This window comes from Passer domesticus, chromosome 8, assembly GCF_036417665.1.
Source record: "Passer domesticus isolate bPasDom1 chromosome 8, bPasDom1.hap1, whole genome shotgun sequence".
Lineage (NCBI taxonomy): Eukaryota > Metazoa > Chordata > Aves > Passeriformes > Passeridae > Passer > Passer domesticus.
This window is the reverse complement of record NC_087481.1, coordinates 25,186,169-25,204,166: the sequence shown is the minus strand read 5'-3', so window position 1 is coordinate 25,204,166 and position 17,998 is coordinate 25,186,169. Positions and strand designations below refer to the sequence as shown.

The 17,998-nt window shown below is 52.2% G+C and overlaps 1 protein-coding gene across 2 annotated transcripts in view; it reads left to right on the top strand.

The window, feature by feature from the left end:
• Positions 1 to 17,998, top strand: part of UNC5B (unc-5 netrin receptor B) — a 55,640-nt gene that overhangs the window by 29,068 nt on the left and 8,574 nt on the right. For both annotated transcript variants that reach the window (XM_064429795.1, XM_064429794.1), the window contains exons 2-7: positions 9,046 to 9,267; positions 13,350 to 13,493; positions 15,011 to 15,114; positions 15,667 to 15,847; positions 16,383 to 16,550; positions 17,406 to 17,570. In XM_064429795.1, the coding sequence (XP_064285865.1) occupies positions 9,046 to 9,267; positions 13,350 to 13,493; positions 15,011 to 15,114; positions 15,667 to 15,847; positions 16,383 to 16,550; positions 17,406 to 17,570 (984 nt within the window). The remainder of the gene's footprint in view (positions 1 to 9,045; positions 9,268 to 13,349; positions 13,494 to 15,010; positions 15,115 to 15,666; positions 15,848 to 16,382; positions 16,551 to 17,405; positions 17,571 to 17,998) is intronic.

The window sequence follows — 17,998 nt, the reverse complement described above, 5'->3', positions numbered from 1 at the left end:
TGTGATGTTCCTCCCCCAGCTGAATTAATGGGGAATTTGAGGCACGGAGTGGACCTTTTCTCTCGCTGTTCTTTTTTAATGATTAAATAACAATAACACCATGATTAAAACGATTTCAAAGCAGGGCAGCGTGGCTCGCAGCGCCTCCCTCGGCTGGGGGGCGGGAGGTGATGCTGGGGTGGCTCCGGTGGCACAGGGAGCCCCGGGAGCTGCAGGACCGGGATGCTGCTCCCAGCCCACGCCTGCCACCGAGCGAGCTGCGGGAGAAAAGTGGGAAAAGCGTCGGGAAAAGTAGGGCAGCAGCTGGCGAGGGGCTGGAGAGAGGCTGGCTGGAGGCGGTGGGAGCATCCTTCCAGGCGGGGAGCGTCCTTCCAGCCGGCTTTGGCTTCCCGGGAGGAGAGAGTGGGTGAGAGAAGGACAAAAAGGATGAGTGGGGGAAAAAAAAAACCCCAAAACCAAACACAACTCTCCCCCCCAGCTTTCTGTTCTTTTTGTACTGCTGTTCCCTTCTTTGCAGCCAGCTGCCTCAGGTTTTTGCTTTACCGTGCCAGCGCCTCGGCTTCCTTGGGGTGGGACGTGCACGGCCACCTCTGGATTTTGGGACTAAAGTGCCACCACCCAGGACTACCAAACCTTGTGAGCCGCTTTTAAAGCGCCTGGCTGAGCTGTCCCCACCTCAATGGGGTGCTCAGAGGGTGAAAGCTGCTCCCCTCCTTCCCGTGGTCCTGTGGGATGGATCCCAGGGAGGGGTGCCCGGTGGGCAGCAGAGCATCCCTCTCTTCCCAAGGAGCACTGGGAGGTTCACAGCCCTGCTCACTGCTGCTGCTGCTGCTGCTTTAAAGTCACTTTTTGTGCCCAAAGTCGCCTCCAGATTTGCACGTTCAGGGGAAAAAAGAAAACCCACCTATTGCAAAACAGCCTCCTGAAAGTTGCACTCTCAAGGGGAACGCTGGGGAATTTACATTTTGAAATATGTATGTAATTTGGGTGAAAGGGAAATCGCTCTCTGTCTGCAAAACTGTCGACTTTCTTTCTCCCAGAGTTAGCATTTTCCAAACTGCAGTGCTCAGTTGAACGGGAGACCCTTTTTATTTTGTTTTTTCCTTCTCTGTGTTTTCCAAGGAGAGCTCGCAGCTTCCAATTGGAGTTTGCTGCAGTTTGAAGGATAATTAATAATTCCTTGGACTTTCTGGCGTTAACCAGGGCAACAAGTCCCTGTTTGTTCCTTGTTTTCTTCTCCCTTCTCTCTTTTCTTGTTGAAATGATTATTCTTTTCACAACAGGAGCCCAGCACACGCCGTACATGTGAATAAACAGCGTGTTACCGCCTTCTCCGCTGCTGGGGCTTTTCTTTCATGGGCCAAAGCAAATAAATAAAAAGTTCATATAATTATTATATCCATTAAAAACAACGTTGTAGCTCAGTAAACAGAACAAACTCGACAAGAGGACCGTGACAATGGAATTAAAATAGCACAAAGGGAAGTGTCTGTGCCCGTAACAAGAACCAGCGCTAGATGAAATTTGGAGATAGTTTTCCAACAAAACTGCTTCCCTGAAGGGAATGTATAAAACAGCACAAAAGAAGCCAGCACAATAGAGTGTAACAGGGATTTGCTGCATAATTCCTTCTCCTTTTTTTCTTTCTTTCTTTCTTTCTTTTTTTTTGATTTTAATTCACTCTCTTTTCTGTGGGTATTTACGGGGATCCGCGCAGCTCATGGCGCCGCTAAAACCAGAAATAAGGAACAATTTACTCCAATCTGCCTGTGTCGTGCTGTAAATCCATTTAATGAAAAATGAAGAGATTTTTACCATAAGGGATCTCAGCTGTTTACACTTCTCAGGAGGCTTCGCCTTTGATTATCATAATCATAAAGATAAACAAAAGAGTAGTGGCTCCATAAATACTCCAGCGTAATGCACAGCCAACAAGATAAATCTCTCTCTTTCCAGCTCCCAGGATGGGAGGTGCTGCCAGAGCCTGCCTGTTTCTCCTCTGGGGATTGGGGATGGCTGGAATTTGGGTTGGACTCTTAGCTGGGGCTGACAGGGGCACAGGGATGCTGTGGTGGGATGCCCAGGGATGTTGATTAATTTTTATATTTATTTATATAAGTGAGGTGGGTCTTGATCAACAAGGCTGTTGTATATAGAAATATCTGTGGGGCTGCCCAGCTCCTCCTTCCCACCCTTTTCTCAGCACAGACTTTGCTTTCTTTATTCCTTTCCCTGTCCCCATCCAGTCCTGGTTCAATAAAGGTATGCAGCCAGGGAGGCCAGCTGCAGGCTCTTCCTTGAGCTGGAAGAGGAGGAATCTGCTTTTTTTTTTTTTTCCAAGGGTGTAATTAGGGCTGGCTGGGTGCACCCCCTCATTACCCAGGCTGGGGAGGAATGCTCTCTAATTATAAAGTTTGCCTGTCGCCGGGCAGGAGGGACTTGTAACCCGCTGGGAAATGCCTGTCTGTCCGTCCCTCTCGGGCTGGGTGGGCTCTGGGAGGAGCTGGAGGCCCTGGGATGGAGGGATGGGGCTGGATGATGCCAGGTTTGGCAGGAAGGGACTGTGAAGCTGCTGGAAGAGGGCAGCCAGTGGAGGAAAAGGAGCTAGTTGTCAGGCAGAGTTGCTTGGGGGAAAGGTTAAGTGGTTCTTTCCAGGTTTAGTTATTAACAAGAGTGGTGAGAATGGAGAGGCCAGATGCAGATTCCAGCTGCTTTTCCTGGCTGGTGGGAGCAGGAGGGGATGGGCTCCAGTTTCTGGGGGGGCACAGAGGTAGGACAACACCTTCTGCACACCCCTGGACACAGCAGCACTCTGGGGGCTGGGTCTCTGTGGTCCAGCCCCTGCAGAATTACCAGTTCTGGGGGCACGAGGGTGGTCACCCCACGAGCACGGCATCCCCATGGGATTTTCAGCTCCAAATCCAGCCCTGCTCCAGACTGGAGCTGGGGTAGACTCATGGAATGTTTTGGCTTGGAAGGGACCTTTAGAGATTGTGGGCTTCCAACCCCCACCGTGGCAGGGACACCTTCCACCAGACCAGGGGGCTCCAAGCTCCATCCAGCCTGGCCTGACACTTCCAGGGATGGGGCAGCCACAGCTTCTCCAGGCAACCTATTCCAGGCTCTCACCACCCTCACGAGGAAGAAATTCTTCCAGAAATTTCCCCTTTCACCGTGAACCCAAGTGAACCCCGGCTCTGGGTACCACTGGTTATCCTGAAGGTTCCACACTCAGCTTTGTGGCTTCTGCAGGCAGCTTGGGGCTGTCCCTTCCCGGGAGGGAGAGGTTAATGAGCCACACTGAGTTAATGAGGCTGGGGGTTACATCAGCCAGCTGCAGCCCTGGGGACCTGTTACATTCCCTGCAGCTCGCACTCTCAGCGCTTCCCAGCCTGTGTCTGAGCAATCCCAGCCTTTTGAAGGCACAGGGGTTTGTGGGCTCTGTGTGAGGAGGCAGCAGGGAGATGTCACCCTCATTTTTTAAGTTTTTCTAAGCCTTCTGATTTTTACATTCTTGTAACAAACTTTCTTACACACTTTATCTAAATAACTTATTTTGCATTCTTTTATGGAGGAAGAGAAATTTAATGGACTGGTTTGTCCAGTGTCATTGGAGATGTGGCACTGTCACCCTCCAATCCACTGTCACTTTTGGAAATCTAGAAATGCTGGAGTCAGAAATTAAAAATGCCTTTTTTACCTTGAAAAGAGCAGCGTGTCCACGTCATATTATTTTGTGTCCTGTAGTGACAGGGACAGGGACAGACCTCCCAAACCCTCAGTTCCACCCTGTATCTTGGGCTGTCCTCTTTTCTTTTCTCCCTGCTGTGTCTCCAGTGGGATGTAACCCCTGAGAAGGCTGTGGCTTGGTGGGGCACTGCTCCACCTCATGGCGACTTTGTCTTTGAAGGTGCCACCTGCTGCTGTCACCTCCTCAGAGATGGAGCTGCATGTTGGGGGCCCACGTGGGTGTGTGGGGGGCTGAAAAAGGGTGAGGAGGGGATGCCTGGGGAAGAGAGGATGATGTTTGGGGGAGGAAGGGCACTCAGGGTGATTTTAGGAGGGAAAGTTTGGGGGTGTGTTACCACTGGACACAAAGTTGTCCCAGTGGCAGCCTGTGATGGGAAGCCCATGGGAATAGGACAGGTCTGGACTGGTGGTGCCAGTTCACCCTGAGCTCAGGGATGGGCTGGAATGTGGTGGGATGCCTTTGTGTCCCTCCAGGGCTGGCAGCAGGGATGCCCTCAGTGAGACAGGGATTCTGGAATGGCAGGGAGCCATGCCATGGCTCCAGTGTCAAAATTTGCTGGAGTTGAAATGGCAACAGCACTAATCTCTAAATGAGCCTGTTCATACATTCTCCCTGGAGGCAGTAGGAGGGGGGATTTGGGGTGGGGGACAGCCCTGCTCCAGCCTTCCAGACACCTCCTGGAGCCAAGACAGTGGCTGGAGCATCTCCTCCATCTCTGTCTCAGGAGCCAGAGCCATTCCCATCCCTGCTGGGGGATTGGGAAGGGGGATTGGGAAGGCAGATGACTCCTCCTGTGGTGCTGCAGATAAGCTGTCATATATTTTTTCGTTTCTCCAGGAAGATTTTAACCCACCTGGCAGGTTTAACTCTTCCCTGCCAGGCCTTCCCAGGAGGCAGCGCCTGCCCTGAGGCAGGCAGGGACGTGGGGAGGTGGAGGCTGAAGGGGTTAAGCATCCACAGCCACCGAGATTTAGCTGGAGAAACCCAGGCATCCCAGCCTAATCCCTGCATCCTTACATCGCATCCCTGCCTGCCTGGGACCGGAGGTGGCCGTGGGTGATGGGCAGCCACTAATGCTCCTGTAATCTTCCAAATATTTGGAGGGATAACAATTGCAGGAGAGAGGATTTTAACGCTTTCCTGGGGAGGTTTGCTTGGCCATTGCTGCAGGGGGAGTTGCTTCCCGGGTTTGCCATCCCCAGTGCCACGTGTTTGGGGTGATGGAGGGGGGGTTAAGGCTGGATCCTGCCCCGGTGCTGCTCCCTTTGCGGGGTGAGGTGGGTTTGGGGTCGTGGGTCTTGACAAAGTTGCAAAGGCTGGCAGCAAACATCTGCAAATCACCCCCCAGGGAACAGATGCTGCGGATAATCCAGCTCAGCCCCAGCAGATTAAAATGTGTGATGAAGGATGGCGAGAGGAAAAGAAGTGCCTGTTCCCCTCCTCCCTTTTCCTCTCGTTGCTCCTACTACACTCATCCCCAAGGCTCCAGGATTTGGTGCCGTGGGTTGAGCTGGGAGCTGCCCCCTCTTTGTCTCTCCCTGCCCACAGAGAGCTCCAGACACTCCGGCACGCCGTGCCCCAAGTCGTGTGAGATTGTGGGATGGCGACAGCCTGGGACTTCCAAAAAAAAACCCCAGAAGAGATCTGGGAAGCAGGCACCCACCTCCAGCAGGAAGGAGGGAAGCCGGCAGATGGGAACCCCCTGCAGACGTCTGCCAGGGAGATGATTACAGGCAGCGGAGCGCGCGCTCAAATATTTATTAGTTTGTCACTGCTGGGAGTTTTATTGCTGGTGTGATTGCAGGACTGGAAATCCCGGCTGTGCAGGGCTCCTTTCCTGCTTTCCCATGCAAAAGCATGTCCCGTGCCTGCTGCTCCTGCGGTCACTGGGCCACAGTGTCACCTGGGGTGGCACCGGAGCCGCGGTGGCCTCTGGAGGTGATGGAGTTGCACCGCTGGGAAAGTGCCTTTATCTGGAGAGGTGTTTTGCAGTTGTTGCTGGGCAGTCAGGGCACGCAGCAGCAGCAGTTGCTGCTCACAAGCAGCGCGTTCCTCCCCCCAGTGACTGTGTGTGGATTTTTGGGGGGGCCCCCATGAGTGTCGAGAGGTTTCCCATGCGGCGGGTGGCCGGGCGTCAGCAGCGGGGATGAAAGGCTGGCTTGATGGCTTGTGATAAATGTGCCCAGCATGGTTCTCCTCCCTTTTCTCATCCAAAGTCCCCGTTGTTCCTATGCCTTAATTCTTCCCCAGTGTGTTTAAATAGCAGTGAGCATTTCATGCTGGAGGAAAACGCCCTGCCCAGCTGCAAATGCTTTTTTCCCAGCTAATTTCTGAATGGAAAAATCACCCTCCCCCTTGATTTGCTCCCATCCATGAGTCTGGGGAATCTGTGGGGTTGGGGCTCCATGGCATGGCCCCAGTTGTGAGTCTGCCATGAAGAAACCATCATCCTTTTCTCCTGTCTCCTGTTAGAACTGCTTTTTTGGCCCCAGATCATTCCTGGCCAGAAACAAAAGATCTCTTAGCTGTCATGAGTTTGCAGGATTTTAAGTTTCTCCACATGCTTCTGGCTTAAAAGATTCAGGTGTTTTGGGTTCAAACCTTAAACCTGGAAGGTTTTTGTAGCCACCAAAAGCAGAGGTTGGATTTGGCTGGTGACACCATCCTATTCCCCCATCCTTGTCCCAAAGTCACTGTGTCCACATGGAGAAGAATCACATGGAGAAGAACCTTAAAGTTCTTATTTGGGCAGAGCCCCTCTTGGAGCAGGGTCTGGCTGGGATTTTTGGTACCACCAGGGGTGTCTCAGCCCCAAACATTGTTCTGTGGGCCCAAGTGGCTCCGCTGCAGCCTTCACCCTTGCCGTGCAGATGATCCCGGTGAGTCACAAATCCGGCATTTCCATCCCCATCCGCCGTGACTCATCCCCTCCCAGCTCCCAGCTCCTCTTGGATGACCTAAAGTCTTGTTCAGCATCACCAAAGTGGTGATGAGGTGGGAGAAAACATATCCTTGGAATTGGCTGTTGGACAAGGATCTCTCCTCCTGGCCCGTGGATTTGGATCAGGGCCATGCGCACTTTGGGGTGTCACCTCCCCAGGGGAAGATCCTTCCAAAAGCTGCCTCTTGAGGATACCTGTGCCCATTCCCAGCTGCCAAGCCCGGGTCTGACTTTGCCACAGGGATGTAGGGAGCATCATATCAGGGAGGTTTGCACATGGCCCGTGAGTGAAGTTTTGTTGGCTGCCTCTGCTGCCAGTTCGATTATCTCCTGCCAGCCCCCTTTGCCAGGGAATTTAGAGCCATGGCATCAAAGCAGTTTTTGAAATTAACCAAAAAAAACAACACACATAACCAACAGAACAACAACCCAGTGGATGAAAAAATGGGTTAGCAAATTAAAAAAGGGATATTTGCTGCTGTGACAGGTGAAAGGCTGCTCAGCAGGAGAGGGGAGCAGCAGCAGTGGCCTGAGGTGGTCACAGGGAGCAGTGTGGGATTGTTCAGGGTGGAGGTCACACACCTTGGCATTCCCTGTCTCCCTGCCTGCCACGGGGCCTGGGAAAATTACAGGTCTGCAAATGAGATGGGGAAGGAAATAACCAGCAGCAGAGAGGTAGGGAAGAGCCAGGCAGAGAGAGAGAGAAATTAGCCTGGAGTTTAATTCATTGTTTCCAAAAGAGCAGTTAATGGATTATGACAAATGTCCTACCGCTCTCCCTTAGTGCTGTGTTAAATGGAAATGGAAAGTCAATTTTCCTAAATGGATTTTAAACGACTGACCTCGTGCTTTTTTTTTTTTTCCCTCACTGATTTTTGCTCAGGAAGAAGCCTGGTCATCTTGTTTTCTTGATGCATCTGATTATATTTTTTTCTCTTCCTCCTCCTCCTCACAGCTTGGGATTCTGATTCTCTCCGTGCAGCGCCGCTCCTTGCCAAGGGTGATGAAGGGAGTGGGCTCCTTTCTTCTCCCTGCCAGCTCTGGAGATGTTATCGTGGGGCTGGGGATATTTACTGTTTTCCTGCACGCTGCAGTGCCTGGAGTTGAGAATCACAGCTCTGGCTGGGGGAAGAGAGGAGGAGGAAAAGCTCATAACTGCTTTGAGTGTAAAGAAAAGCCTCGAGATGTGACCTGACTGCTAGTGAGATTCCCAGGAACAGCAGGTTAAGCAGCAGCATCCCTGTGCACCTGTGTGGGGGTTTTTATTACTCCTGTGATATTTGGGGTTGATCTTAATGGGCTGGAAACAGGTCTCCTGCAGATGATGCTCAGCTTCAGTCAGAGCATCTTCCCAAGCTGCTGCTGGGAATGAGGCACCCTGGAGCTCCCACTCCTAAGGGATAACATTCCTGTGTGAGCACTGAGCTGCTCACCCCTTTCCAAGATTTTTCTTGGCCTGGCCTCAGCAGACACAACCTCCAGTTGTTTTTGCATTTAGATGGCTTTTGAAAGCAAATAAGCAGGAATATGGAGCTCCCCAGGGCACAGCCCCCCGTTTTCTGGGATGCTGGTGGCACCTTTGGGTGATGTTCTCTGGAGGTGCCTGGGCTGGAAGCCATCGCTCACCTGTTCGGTGATGCTGAAACCCAAGTGCTGGCAGGGGGTGAGATCCTAAATGCAGCTCCAGTGAAGGTGTGGATGGCTGAGATTTGTCCTGGGGATATGGTCAGCATTCCCAAAATGCCCTGCCAGTATTTTGCTTGGAACATGCCCATGCATTCCTCAGGGCTGTGAGGAGGAGGTGTGGGGTGGGAGAACCAGCCCTGTTGGAGCCTCTCTGTGTCCCCATCACTATCCATAGACCTGGGTTTGTTCTGCTTTTCCCCCTGCAGTGTCCTCTAGTGAGATCACCCAGGTTTGGGCTCGGGGTGTGGATGGGGGCCCAGTACCCAGGTGAAAGAGGATTGATCCCACAGCTCTGGTTTGCTATCACAGAATGGCCGGGTTGGAAGAGACCTCCAAGACCATCGAGTCCAACCCAGCCCCAACACCTCACCTAAACCCTGGCACCCAGTGCCACATCCAGTCTGTTTTAAACACATCCAGGGATGGTGACTCCACCACCTCCCTGGGCAGACCATTCCAGAACTTTATCACCCTTTCTGTATAAAACTTTTTCCTAATATCCAACCTGTATTTCCATTGGCGCAGCTTGAGACTGTGTCCCGTGGTTCTGTCAACTCCTTTGCTGGTTTTGCCTGGTTTTGCTTTTCCACCCATCCTCAGCTGCTGTTGCCCAGGGAGGGAGCAGGGGGACGTGGGGCAGCTGCTGAGCCTGTGGGTGTCCTGGCAGGGCTGGAGTACAGCGACGTGCTGCCCGACTCGTTCCCGTCGGCGCCGGCCGAGACGCTGCCGCACTTCCTGCTGGAGCCGCAGGACGCCTACATCGTCAAGAACAAGCCCGTGGAGCTGGTGTGCCGCGCCAACCCCGCCACGCAGATCTACTTCAAGTGCAACGGCGAGTGGGTCAACCAGAACGACCACGTCACCAAGGAGAGCCTGGACGAGGTCACCGGTGAGCACAGCCCGCCTTCCCGCGCTGCTCTCCAAGCCCTTTTCCCTCTCGCCGCATCCAGGCTGTTGGTGGTTCTCCTCCAGGCAGGCCATTGGTGAAAGCACCGTTGTGGCAGCAGAGAGCAGGCACAGACTTTCCCGGAAAAATCCTGGGATGCTGTGGAGAAGCTGTGGTGTTGTATTGGCAGGGATCCCCATGGCAGGCAGGAATGGTGAATCTGACTCCACGTTCTCAGAAGGCTAATTTATTATTTTATGATACTATATTATATTAAAGAATACTATACTATACTAGAGAATCACAAAGGATACTTACAGAAGGCTAAAAAGGTAATAATGAAAACTCATGACTCTTTCCAGAGCCTCAACACAGCTTGACCCCGATTGGTCAATAAGTCAAAACAACTCACAGCAGAATCCAATGAAACAATCACCTGTGGGTAAACAATCTCCAAACACATTCCACATGTGAGCAAAACACAGGAGAAGCAAATGAGATAAGAATTTGTCTTCCTTTTTCTTTGAGGCTTCTCGACTTCCCAGGAGAAAATCCAGGGCCAAGGGATTTTTCAGAAAATATGACTGCCACACTGTGGGAAACTTAGAGGAAAAGAATGGAAACAATTATTATCTCTCTTTCTGTGACCATTGTTTACAGATAGGGTTTGCTAGAGTGTGCTATTGATAGTTTGCCAATAGCGTGTGAGAGGTTTTGACTTTAAGACCAATCAGGTCTTAGATCCACCATTGTTTCTATAAGAACTGTAGATTTCTAATGATAAAGTGTCTTTTCATGCCTTCTGGATAATCAAGTCAATACTAATCATTACCTGACTGGGAACCTACTACCACACACCATGATGGTGCTGTGGTCACCACACCCCCCAGAGGCTTGGGGAAGTCACCCTGCCTGGTTTCACTCTTACCCCTGTGCAGGACTCGGGGTTCTTACAAGGGATTTTGAAGGCAGCATGTTTAAATCCGATAAAAAAAAAAAAGGGACTGCTTTTCTACAAAATGCCTAATCAACATGTAGGAGTCATTGCCAGGAGGGGTGGCAAAGGCTGGCAGCTTATGCAGGTTCGCAGAGGGATTAAGTGTTTAATGGGTAATGAGAGCAATTGCAGGTAGGATTTGAAATGCCTGTTGATGGCAAATGAGCTCTTTTCTGCCTCAGAGGATAAATCAGCCTCTGGCTGCCTGCAACGGGGTGAGAAGGTGGCTTAGGCATTTTAGGGGGGGTCTTACTCCATGGGATTGGGCTCTGCAGAGCTGCTCAGTCCATGCCTTGAAACATCCTGGCACAAGAACAAGATATGTGGGGTTGGATAGATCATGTAATCAAGTAGATTTGCTAAAATTGGATGCTTTAGCTCAGCACCCACCTTTTCTGCACCAGTTTTGGTACCTGTGGCTGATCAGGAGTGGAGGAAAACAGTCCCCTTTCCCCTGTAAGATCTGCCCTCTGCTAATCCCTGCACATGTGGCATCCTGAGGGTTTTAAACCAAGGCAGCCTTTTGAACTGCAGTGGTGCTGGCCTTGGAAGGCAGGCTGGGCTTAGAGGAGAGACTTCACCAGCCTGGAGGAGCCACCAGTATTTTGACAGGATCTCCTCTTGTCCCTGTGATATTTCCACCCCTTGCCCTTCCCTGCTATCTCTTGCTCTCCACCCTGCAGTAGCCATGAGCCAGTCTGTGCTTGGTTGCATCCCTGAACCTGCTCTGGAAAGGGAAGATCCTTTCTTTCCTTGCAGCTTTTTGAGCCTTTTCTGCTAAAGCTGCTTTAGCCATTCATGGGGTGTTTTTCCTCTAGAGGAAAAATAGTCAGAGATGCCCAGGCAGGCTGTCCCTTTGCTTCTCTGGAGGCTGACAGGAGCAGGGGACACTCTGTTTCTCTCTTTCTGGGTACATCTCTACCTCCCAGCTCTTGCAGAGGCCAGATTTGAAACCCTCACCACTGTGAGGCAGAGTCAGTGCTGGTCAGTGACCGAGGAGCCTTTGCCAAGGGGTTTTTAATTTATTTATAACATCTGGCCACACTGGGTGGAGCCAAAGGTCTGTGTGCCCTGCACACAGCAGTGGAGGATGCTTAGGGGAAGATCATGAACCAGGACAAGGAGGGAGCAATGGAGCTGCCCTGTCACCCTCCCAGCTTTCCACCACTCACATCAGGGACTCCCAGCTCTGGTGGCAGCATCTGAGCAGTGTGGTACAGCCCGGGGTGGAATCCCCCCTTGTTAATTTGTCTAATTGCTGTTAGGACTCATTTCTCTGGAGCATCCTCTAGGAGGGGGTCTCATGCCTTAGTGATGTGCAGGTGGAAAGAAACGCTTTATTTCATAGACTCATGGAATGGTTTGGGTTGGAAGGGACCTTAAAGATGATCTAGTCCCATCCCCTGCCATGGGCAAGGACACTTTCCACTAGCCTAGGTCGTTCCAAGCCCTGTCCAGCCTGGCCTGGAACACTTCCAGGGATTGGGCATTCATCTGGGCAACCTGTTGCTGTGGGAGTTCACTTGCTTTGGTCCAGCATCTCCCTCTCAGATTCCAGTCTGCTGCGTGCCTGCAGTCTGGGGAGGAAGCAACACACTCCTCCTCCATCCAGGCTTCAAAGATGGCATTGCTGCTGTCAGGGAGTGAACCAACAGTGCCTGCAGGTGATGTGGTGCATGCTAAAGCTGCTGCTGTGGGCATCTCTGCCTGGCAGCCTCCCTAAGGAAAAGGGAGCTGGAACCAAAGTGGTTTAAGGTGGTAAAAAAATCTGCTTTTGCAGCACCTGGTGTTGTTCGGGAAAACTGCCAGAAAGGGCACGGAGGAGAGCTGGGCACAAAGACACGGGTTAACATGGTTAGTTTTTAAGTGTCCTTGGTTAAAAGCTTGGAAAAAGGGACCTTTAAGAAGAAGGGGGGAAAAAAAGAAAGGAACTTTTAAGATGACGTGTCTTGAATGAGCCTGGCTCAGTAATGCTCTGACTGCGTCTGATCCAAAACATTTCATGCGGAAGAAAGCAAAAATAGGCCAAGTCAGAGAGGATAATTCAGCTGGGTGAGGAGGGCTGGGCGGGGAGAGCAGCTCTGTTTGGGTGCCCAGAAGCCCTTAGGAAGTGATTCCTGTGTGCCACGAGCTCAGTCTTCAGTTTTGGGGACAGAGGTATGGTGTTTGCAGGATGCTTTCCACCTTCCATCATCCCACCAGAGCTTCCCAGATAGACAGTATGGACTGGAGCCATATCTGCATTCTGAGTCCTTTTGAAATCCCAAAAGTGCTTGGCCCAAATACCTTTGCTTTTGGGGTTTTCTTCTTGTGGTTCTTTCTTTTTCCTCCCCCCGAATAGTGACAAAATAAATTGTATTTCCTTGTCAGCTCTTCTGCAGGAAGGTGGCAGGGAGACAGTAATTGCTCCTCACAGCACTGGGAGTGAGCTGTAACAAAATTACAGCTGGGGAGTGTGTGGCTCTCGATCACTGTGAAATTGAGGCCTTTTTAAAATAGTAACTGAAAAAAAAAAGGGCAGGTATTGCTTAAAATAAGGAAAAGTAAGGCCCAAGTCCCTCCTGCCCTTGGTGATGATTGTTGATGCTCCTGCAGTCCAGGGGACCGTGTCCTGGTTGTGGTGGTGTCACCTTTGTCATGGCCGGCCAGGCTGATTTCTTTAAGATTTTGTTTGTCTTGTTATATTTGTACTTGAGTGGCACAGACGGAGATGGTTTCTCCCCACAACAAAGCCTGGGGGAAGCGTCCTTCAAACCCTGGTGGGTGGGAAGGGGTCTGGACAAGGATGTTGGATGTTGGGATGTTGGGAAGATGTGGGAGAGGGTGCTGCCTTGAGAATTGATGAAGAGATTCTGGTTCTGCTCAGCTGGATGAGGGGGAAAAGGAGGCATTTCCATAGCCCTGGCTTCATGCCCAAACCATCCTTCGGGGGGAACAGTCTCCCTGACTCGCGAGGTGCCAACCCCAGAGGAGAAGCCTCCAACCCTCTGTCCTCCAGCTTTGCGCATGCACCCTCTTGGGTGCTGCCTCAGTTTCCCTGCTCCTGGCTGCTCCTGCCCATCGATGCCGTGCCTGTGTCCCCCTGCAGGGCTGCTGGTGCGGGAGGTGCAGATCGAGGTGTCCCGGCAGCAGGTGGAGGAGCTGTTTGGCCTGGAGGATTACTGGTGCCAGTGTGTGGCCTGGAGCTCGGCAGGCACCACCAAGAGCCGCCGGGCCTACGTCCGCATCGCCTGTGAGTGCTGGCACTGACGCCTCGGGGTTTGGCTTCTATGTTTTTCAGGTTCTGTGCTGCTTTAGTGTGTGGGGCTGGGCTTCATATTAGGGGATGGTGAGCTCTCTGCACAGAGCAGGGAAACAAAACAATTCCTGCTCTAGCTGGGGACCAAGGACAAATGATCCAGATCTCAGCCCAAGAGCACAAACAACGTGGGCTGAAGAGAGAAAAACAGGCAGGATGGGACTGCATGGGCTAAAACTGTAATTGGATAATTAACCCCAATATGCAAATAGACCAAAACTTATAAAAGTGAGAGACCTTGTGACCAGGCATCCATTTTTGTGACCATTTGGGTTCATCTTGGGTGCAGCCCTGGCTGGGCTCTTGTGCTGCCCATGGAGGATCCATGGAAACCCTTTAATAAATCTCTACTTGTTTCTTTAACTCTGTCTAGCTCAGCCTTCCCAAGGCATCACTCCCATCTCCAAATGTCCTTCTCCACTTTCTGATGAGTTTGGGATGACCCATCCCTGTGGGATGACCGTGATTTTCTCTCCCCACCCCAGCTGTAGCTTTGTTTCTGAGGGGCAGTGGCACTGCCAGGGTTAACACCGCAGTGCCCAGCAGCGTGCTTCAGCGCTTCCCAGGGTTTTATTATCCTTAATGACCCAGCGGATGGCACCTTGCACGCTCAGCGACTCTGTCCTCTGAGTCCCTGCTGTCACATGTCACTGCCCTGAGCTGCTCTTGGGGGTGTCAGCCTGATCAAAGGCGAGTTAGTCAAGCTGGGCCTGCCTGAATTTGCTCAATTAGCAGATGAGATGGTGGAGCTGCAGGGTTTGCCCGGTCCCAAATGGATTTGGCTATTAGAGGGGTAATAATCCAACATGTTATTCAAAACAGAGTGGTACATCAGCTATGCTGCTGAAGGGTTATGCTGGGAAAACCACAGACTCAGAGAACCATAGAATCATAGAAAGTTTTGGGTTGGAAGGGAGCTTAAAACTGACCTCATTCCAACCCCATGCCGTGGGGAGTGACACCCTCCTCTAGACCAGCTTGCTCCAAACCCCCTCGAGCCTGGCCTTGAACACTTCCGTGGTGTTTTTTGGAGCAGAGGGTTCAGGAGCCACATGGAGAGGTGTAGGAGCTGAAGCAGAGGATTGCAGCACCATCTAGTGATGCTGCTGCTCCTTCCCAGGCTCTGGAGCAGGACACTGCTGTGTGCCCCATATCCTGAGGGGCTCTGCTGGGATGGATGAAGAAACAGTGGATAAGCTGAGCTTAGCCTCAAAAGGAAAAGACAGGATAGGGTACAAGCACATGAAGGAGGAAATGTATCATCCACCATGTGCTGCCCCAAACCCATCCTGGAAAATATGATTCTTCAGCTCCTTCCTCCCAGGGCATGTCTGTGCCAGAGGGACTTCCTGACTTGAAGGTGCTTGGTGCTGAGGTGCTCACCAAAGTTTTGGAGGCTGCCCTGTTCCTGCTGCAGGCTGCTGACCCCTGGCTTCTCCTTCCCCTCCCAGACCTACGGAAGAACTTTGATCAGGAGCCGCTGGGCAAGGAGGTCCCGCTGGAGCAGGAGGTGCTGCTGCAGTGCCGCCCACCCGAGGGGGTCCCACAGGCTGAGGTGAGTGGGTCCTGAAAGAATATGTAGGGGGGTGTTCCATCCCATCCCACCCCACCCCATCCCATCCCATCCCATCCCATCCCATCCCATCCCATCCCATCCCATCCCATCCCATCCCATCCCAGATGATCTCCTGTCAGCTCTCATTCAGCAGAATGGTTTATTTTGGGCAGCAGCCCAAAAGAAACCCTCAGCACACTTCTCCCACGCTTCCTGAGGTGCCTCAGAGGGAAGATCTGACAAGGAGGCACCCAGGGAGTTGTCTGGATGGGAGCAGTCACCAGTGGGAGCTGAGGGCTGGGAAAATCAGTCCGGATGGGTTTTCCTGCCATGGTAGTGCAGCTTTCCTTGACCACAGCTCCGTCAGCTGCTGGGAGCTGTGTGTTGGAGGGAGCCACAGTGTCTCATCCTTGGCCAAAACACCAGTAACGTCCCAGTTTTCAGGAGAAATAAATCCAGTCAGAGGCAAGGTTGTCCAGTCAGTGGTTAAAGTGCTGAGGACATCTTTGGTCTTGATGATGGCTTGACCCCCATCCCTTCCTTTCCTGCCAGGTGGAGTGGCTGAGGAACGAGGATGTCATCGATCCCAGCCAGGACACCAACTTCCTGATCACCATTGATCACAACCTCATCATCAAGCAGGCCCGGCTGCTGGACACTGCCAATTACACCTGCATGGCCAAGAACATCGTGGCCAAGCGCCGGAGCACCACGGCTGCTGTCATCGTCTATGGTACCGGCCCGGGAAGGGGACCTGTGGTGCTGGCTCTGTCCCCAAGCCAAGGGGGATTATGGGCACTTCCTGGGAGTGGTAGGAGTGAATTAGTGCATGGTGTTAGGTGATGACCTGCAGAACAGGAGCCTCTAATGGCTTCCACAGGCAGTAAGGAGAGGTTTGAGGTGGAGGGGTGGAGGTATTTCCGAGCGTTCTCGGCTGGGTAGGAGGGTAGATGGAGGCTGGATCCAGATGGATCGCTCTGACTCTCAAAGCAGCTGGAAAGCTGTATTTGGCTGAACTTTGCTATGAAATCAAAGATCTCCTCAGGGCCAGACACAAAAATATTTGCCAAGTGGAGAAAGGACCAAAGCAGACTTGAGCATCTGGGGCACGGGGTGGTGATACAAGAGGAAATTTTGTGGTTTGCTGCTCATGAGGCTGAGCTGTAACAGGGGGTCACAGAAGCTGTAAGAACTCAAGGCTTAGCACCAGCCCGAGGCTTAGCTGATGGATTGGGCTCCAGAGCTGACTGTGCCCATCTCCTCTGCAGTGAATGGTGGCTGGTCCACCTGGTCCGAGTGGTCTCCGTGCAACAACCGCTGTGGCCGGGGCTGGCAGAAGCGCACCCGCACCTGCACCAACCCCGCGCCCCTCAACGGCGGCTCCTTCTGCGATGGGCAGCCCTTCCAGAAAATCACCTGCACCACCCTCTGCCCAGGTGAGCAGGGTTCAAAAACTGCCATGCCCACGCTGCCTGTGCCCCGGGTATTGTATTTGTGGGGACCCTTGTGGCAGGGAGGAATGATGAATCTGACTCCATGTTCTCAGAAGGTTCATTTATTTATTTTATGATACTATATAATATGAAAGAATACTGTACTAAACTATACTAAAGAATACAGAAAGGATACAAGGATAATATAAAAACTTGTGACTTTCTAGAGCCCTGACATAGCTTGACCCTGATTGGCCAATAAGTCAAAATAATTCACAGCAGAAACCAATGAAATAATCACCTCTTGGATAAACAATCTCCAAACACATTCCAAAGAAGTAAAACACTAGAGAAGCAAATGAGATGAAATTATTTTCCTTTTTCTCTGAGGCTTCTCAGCTTCCCAGGAGAAAAATCCTGGGCCAAGGGATTTTTCAGAAAATGTGAATGTGACACCAGGCTGTGGTTGGGATTGTTGGGATTGTTAGCCTGGACCAGAGAAGGCTCTGAGGTGACCTAAATGGAGCCTTCCAGTACCTCAATGGAGCCTAAATAAACATGGAGAGAGATTATCTACAAGGGTCTGGAGTGGCAGCAGAACAGAGAATGGCTTCACACAGACAGAGGGCAGGATTAGATGGGATATTGGGAAGAAATTCTTCCCTGGGAGGGTGGGCAGGTCCTGGATCCCTGGCAGTGCCCAAGGCCAGGTTGGATGGGGCTTGGAGCACCCTGGGACAGTGGAAGGTGCCGCCGCCAATGGCAGGGGGTTGGAACAAGCTGGTTTTAAGGAGCGCTGGGATAACACTGCCCAAAGTGGGCAGGTTTTCCTGACGCCGCCGTGTCCGGTGCCCGCAGTGGACGGCGCGTGGACGGAGTGGAGCAAGTGGTCGGCGTGCAGCACCGAGTGCACCCACTGGCGCAGCCGCGAGTGCGCGGCCCCCGCGCCCCGCAACGGCGGCAAGGACTGCAGCGGGGTGCTGCTGGACTCCAAAAACTGCACCGACGGCCTCTGCCTGCACAGTGAGTACCCAGGAGGGTGGCCACGGGCATGGGGACGTGCCTCAGGAGATGCCACTCTGGCTGTGGCGCTCTGGCATTTGGCTGCGCTTTGTTGGCTGTGCCTCCAAGCTGATGGAGCAGCCGCTGCCACCTGAGTTTTAAGTGGTGCCTTTAAAAAGGTGTTTTCAAGCAGATTCTCCCCTTCCAGAGTTATTTCTTACCTGGAGGAAGAGATATTGGGGATTTTGGGGGATCTAAATGTGCTGCTGGCATTGAGAGGCCTCTGTCCCACCCCTGTAGGTTTGGGGTCTCTGCTGGAATAAAGCTGGTTGTGGGTAAGGAGGGCAACAGGAAGGGGTTTCTCAGCCACACCATGAAAACACCTCCCCTGGGTCACTGCTGGGAGTCCTGGAGGTGTTTTTTTGAGAAATAAACCCATAATGATGGTA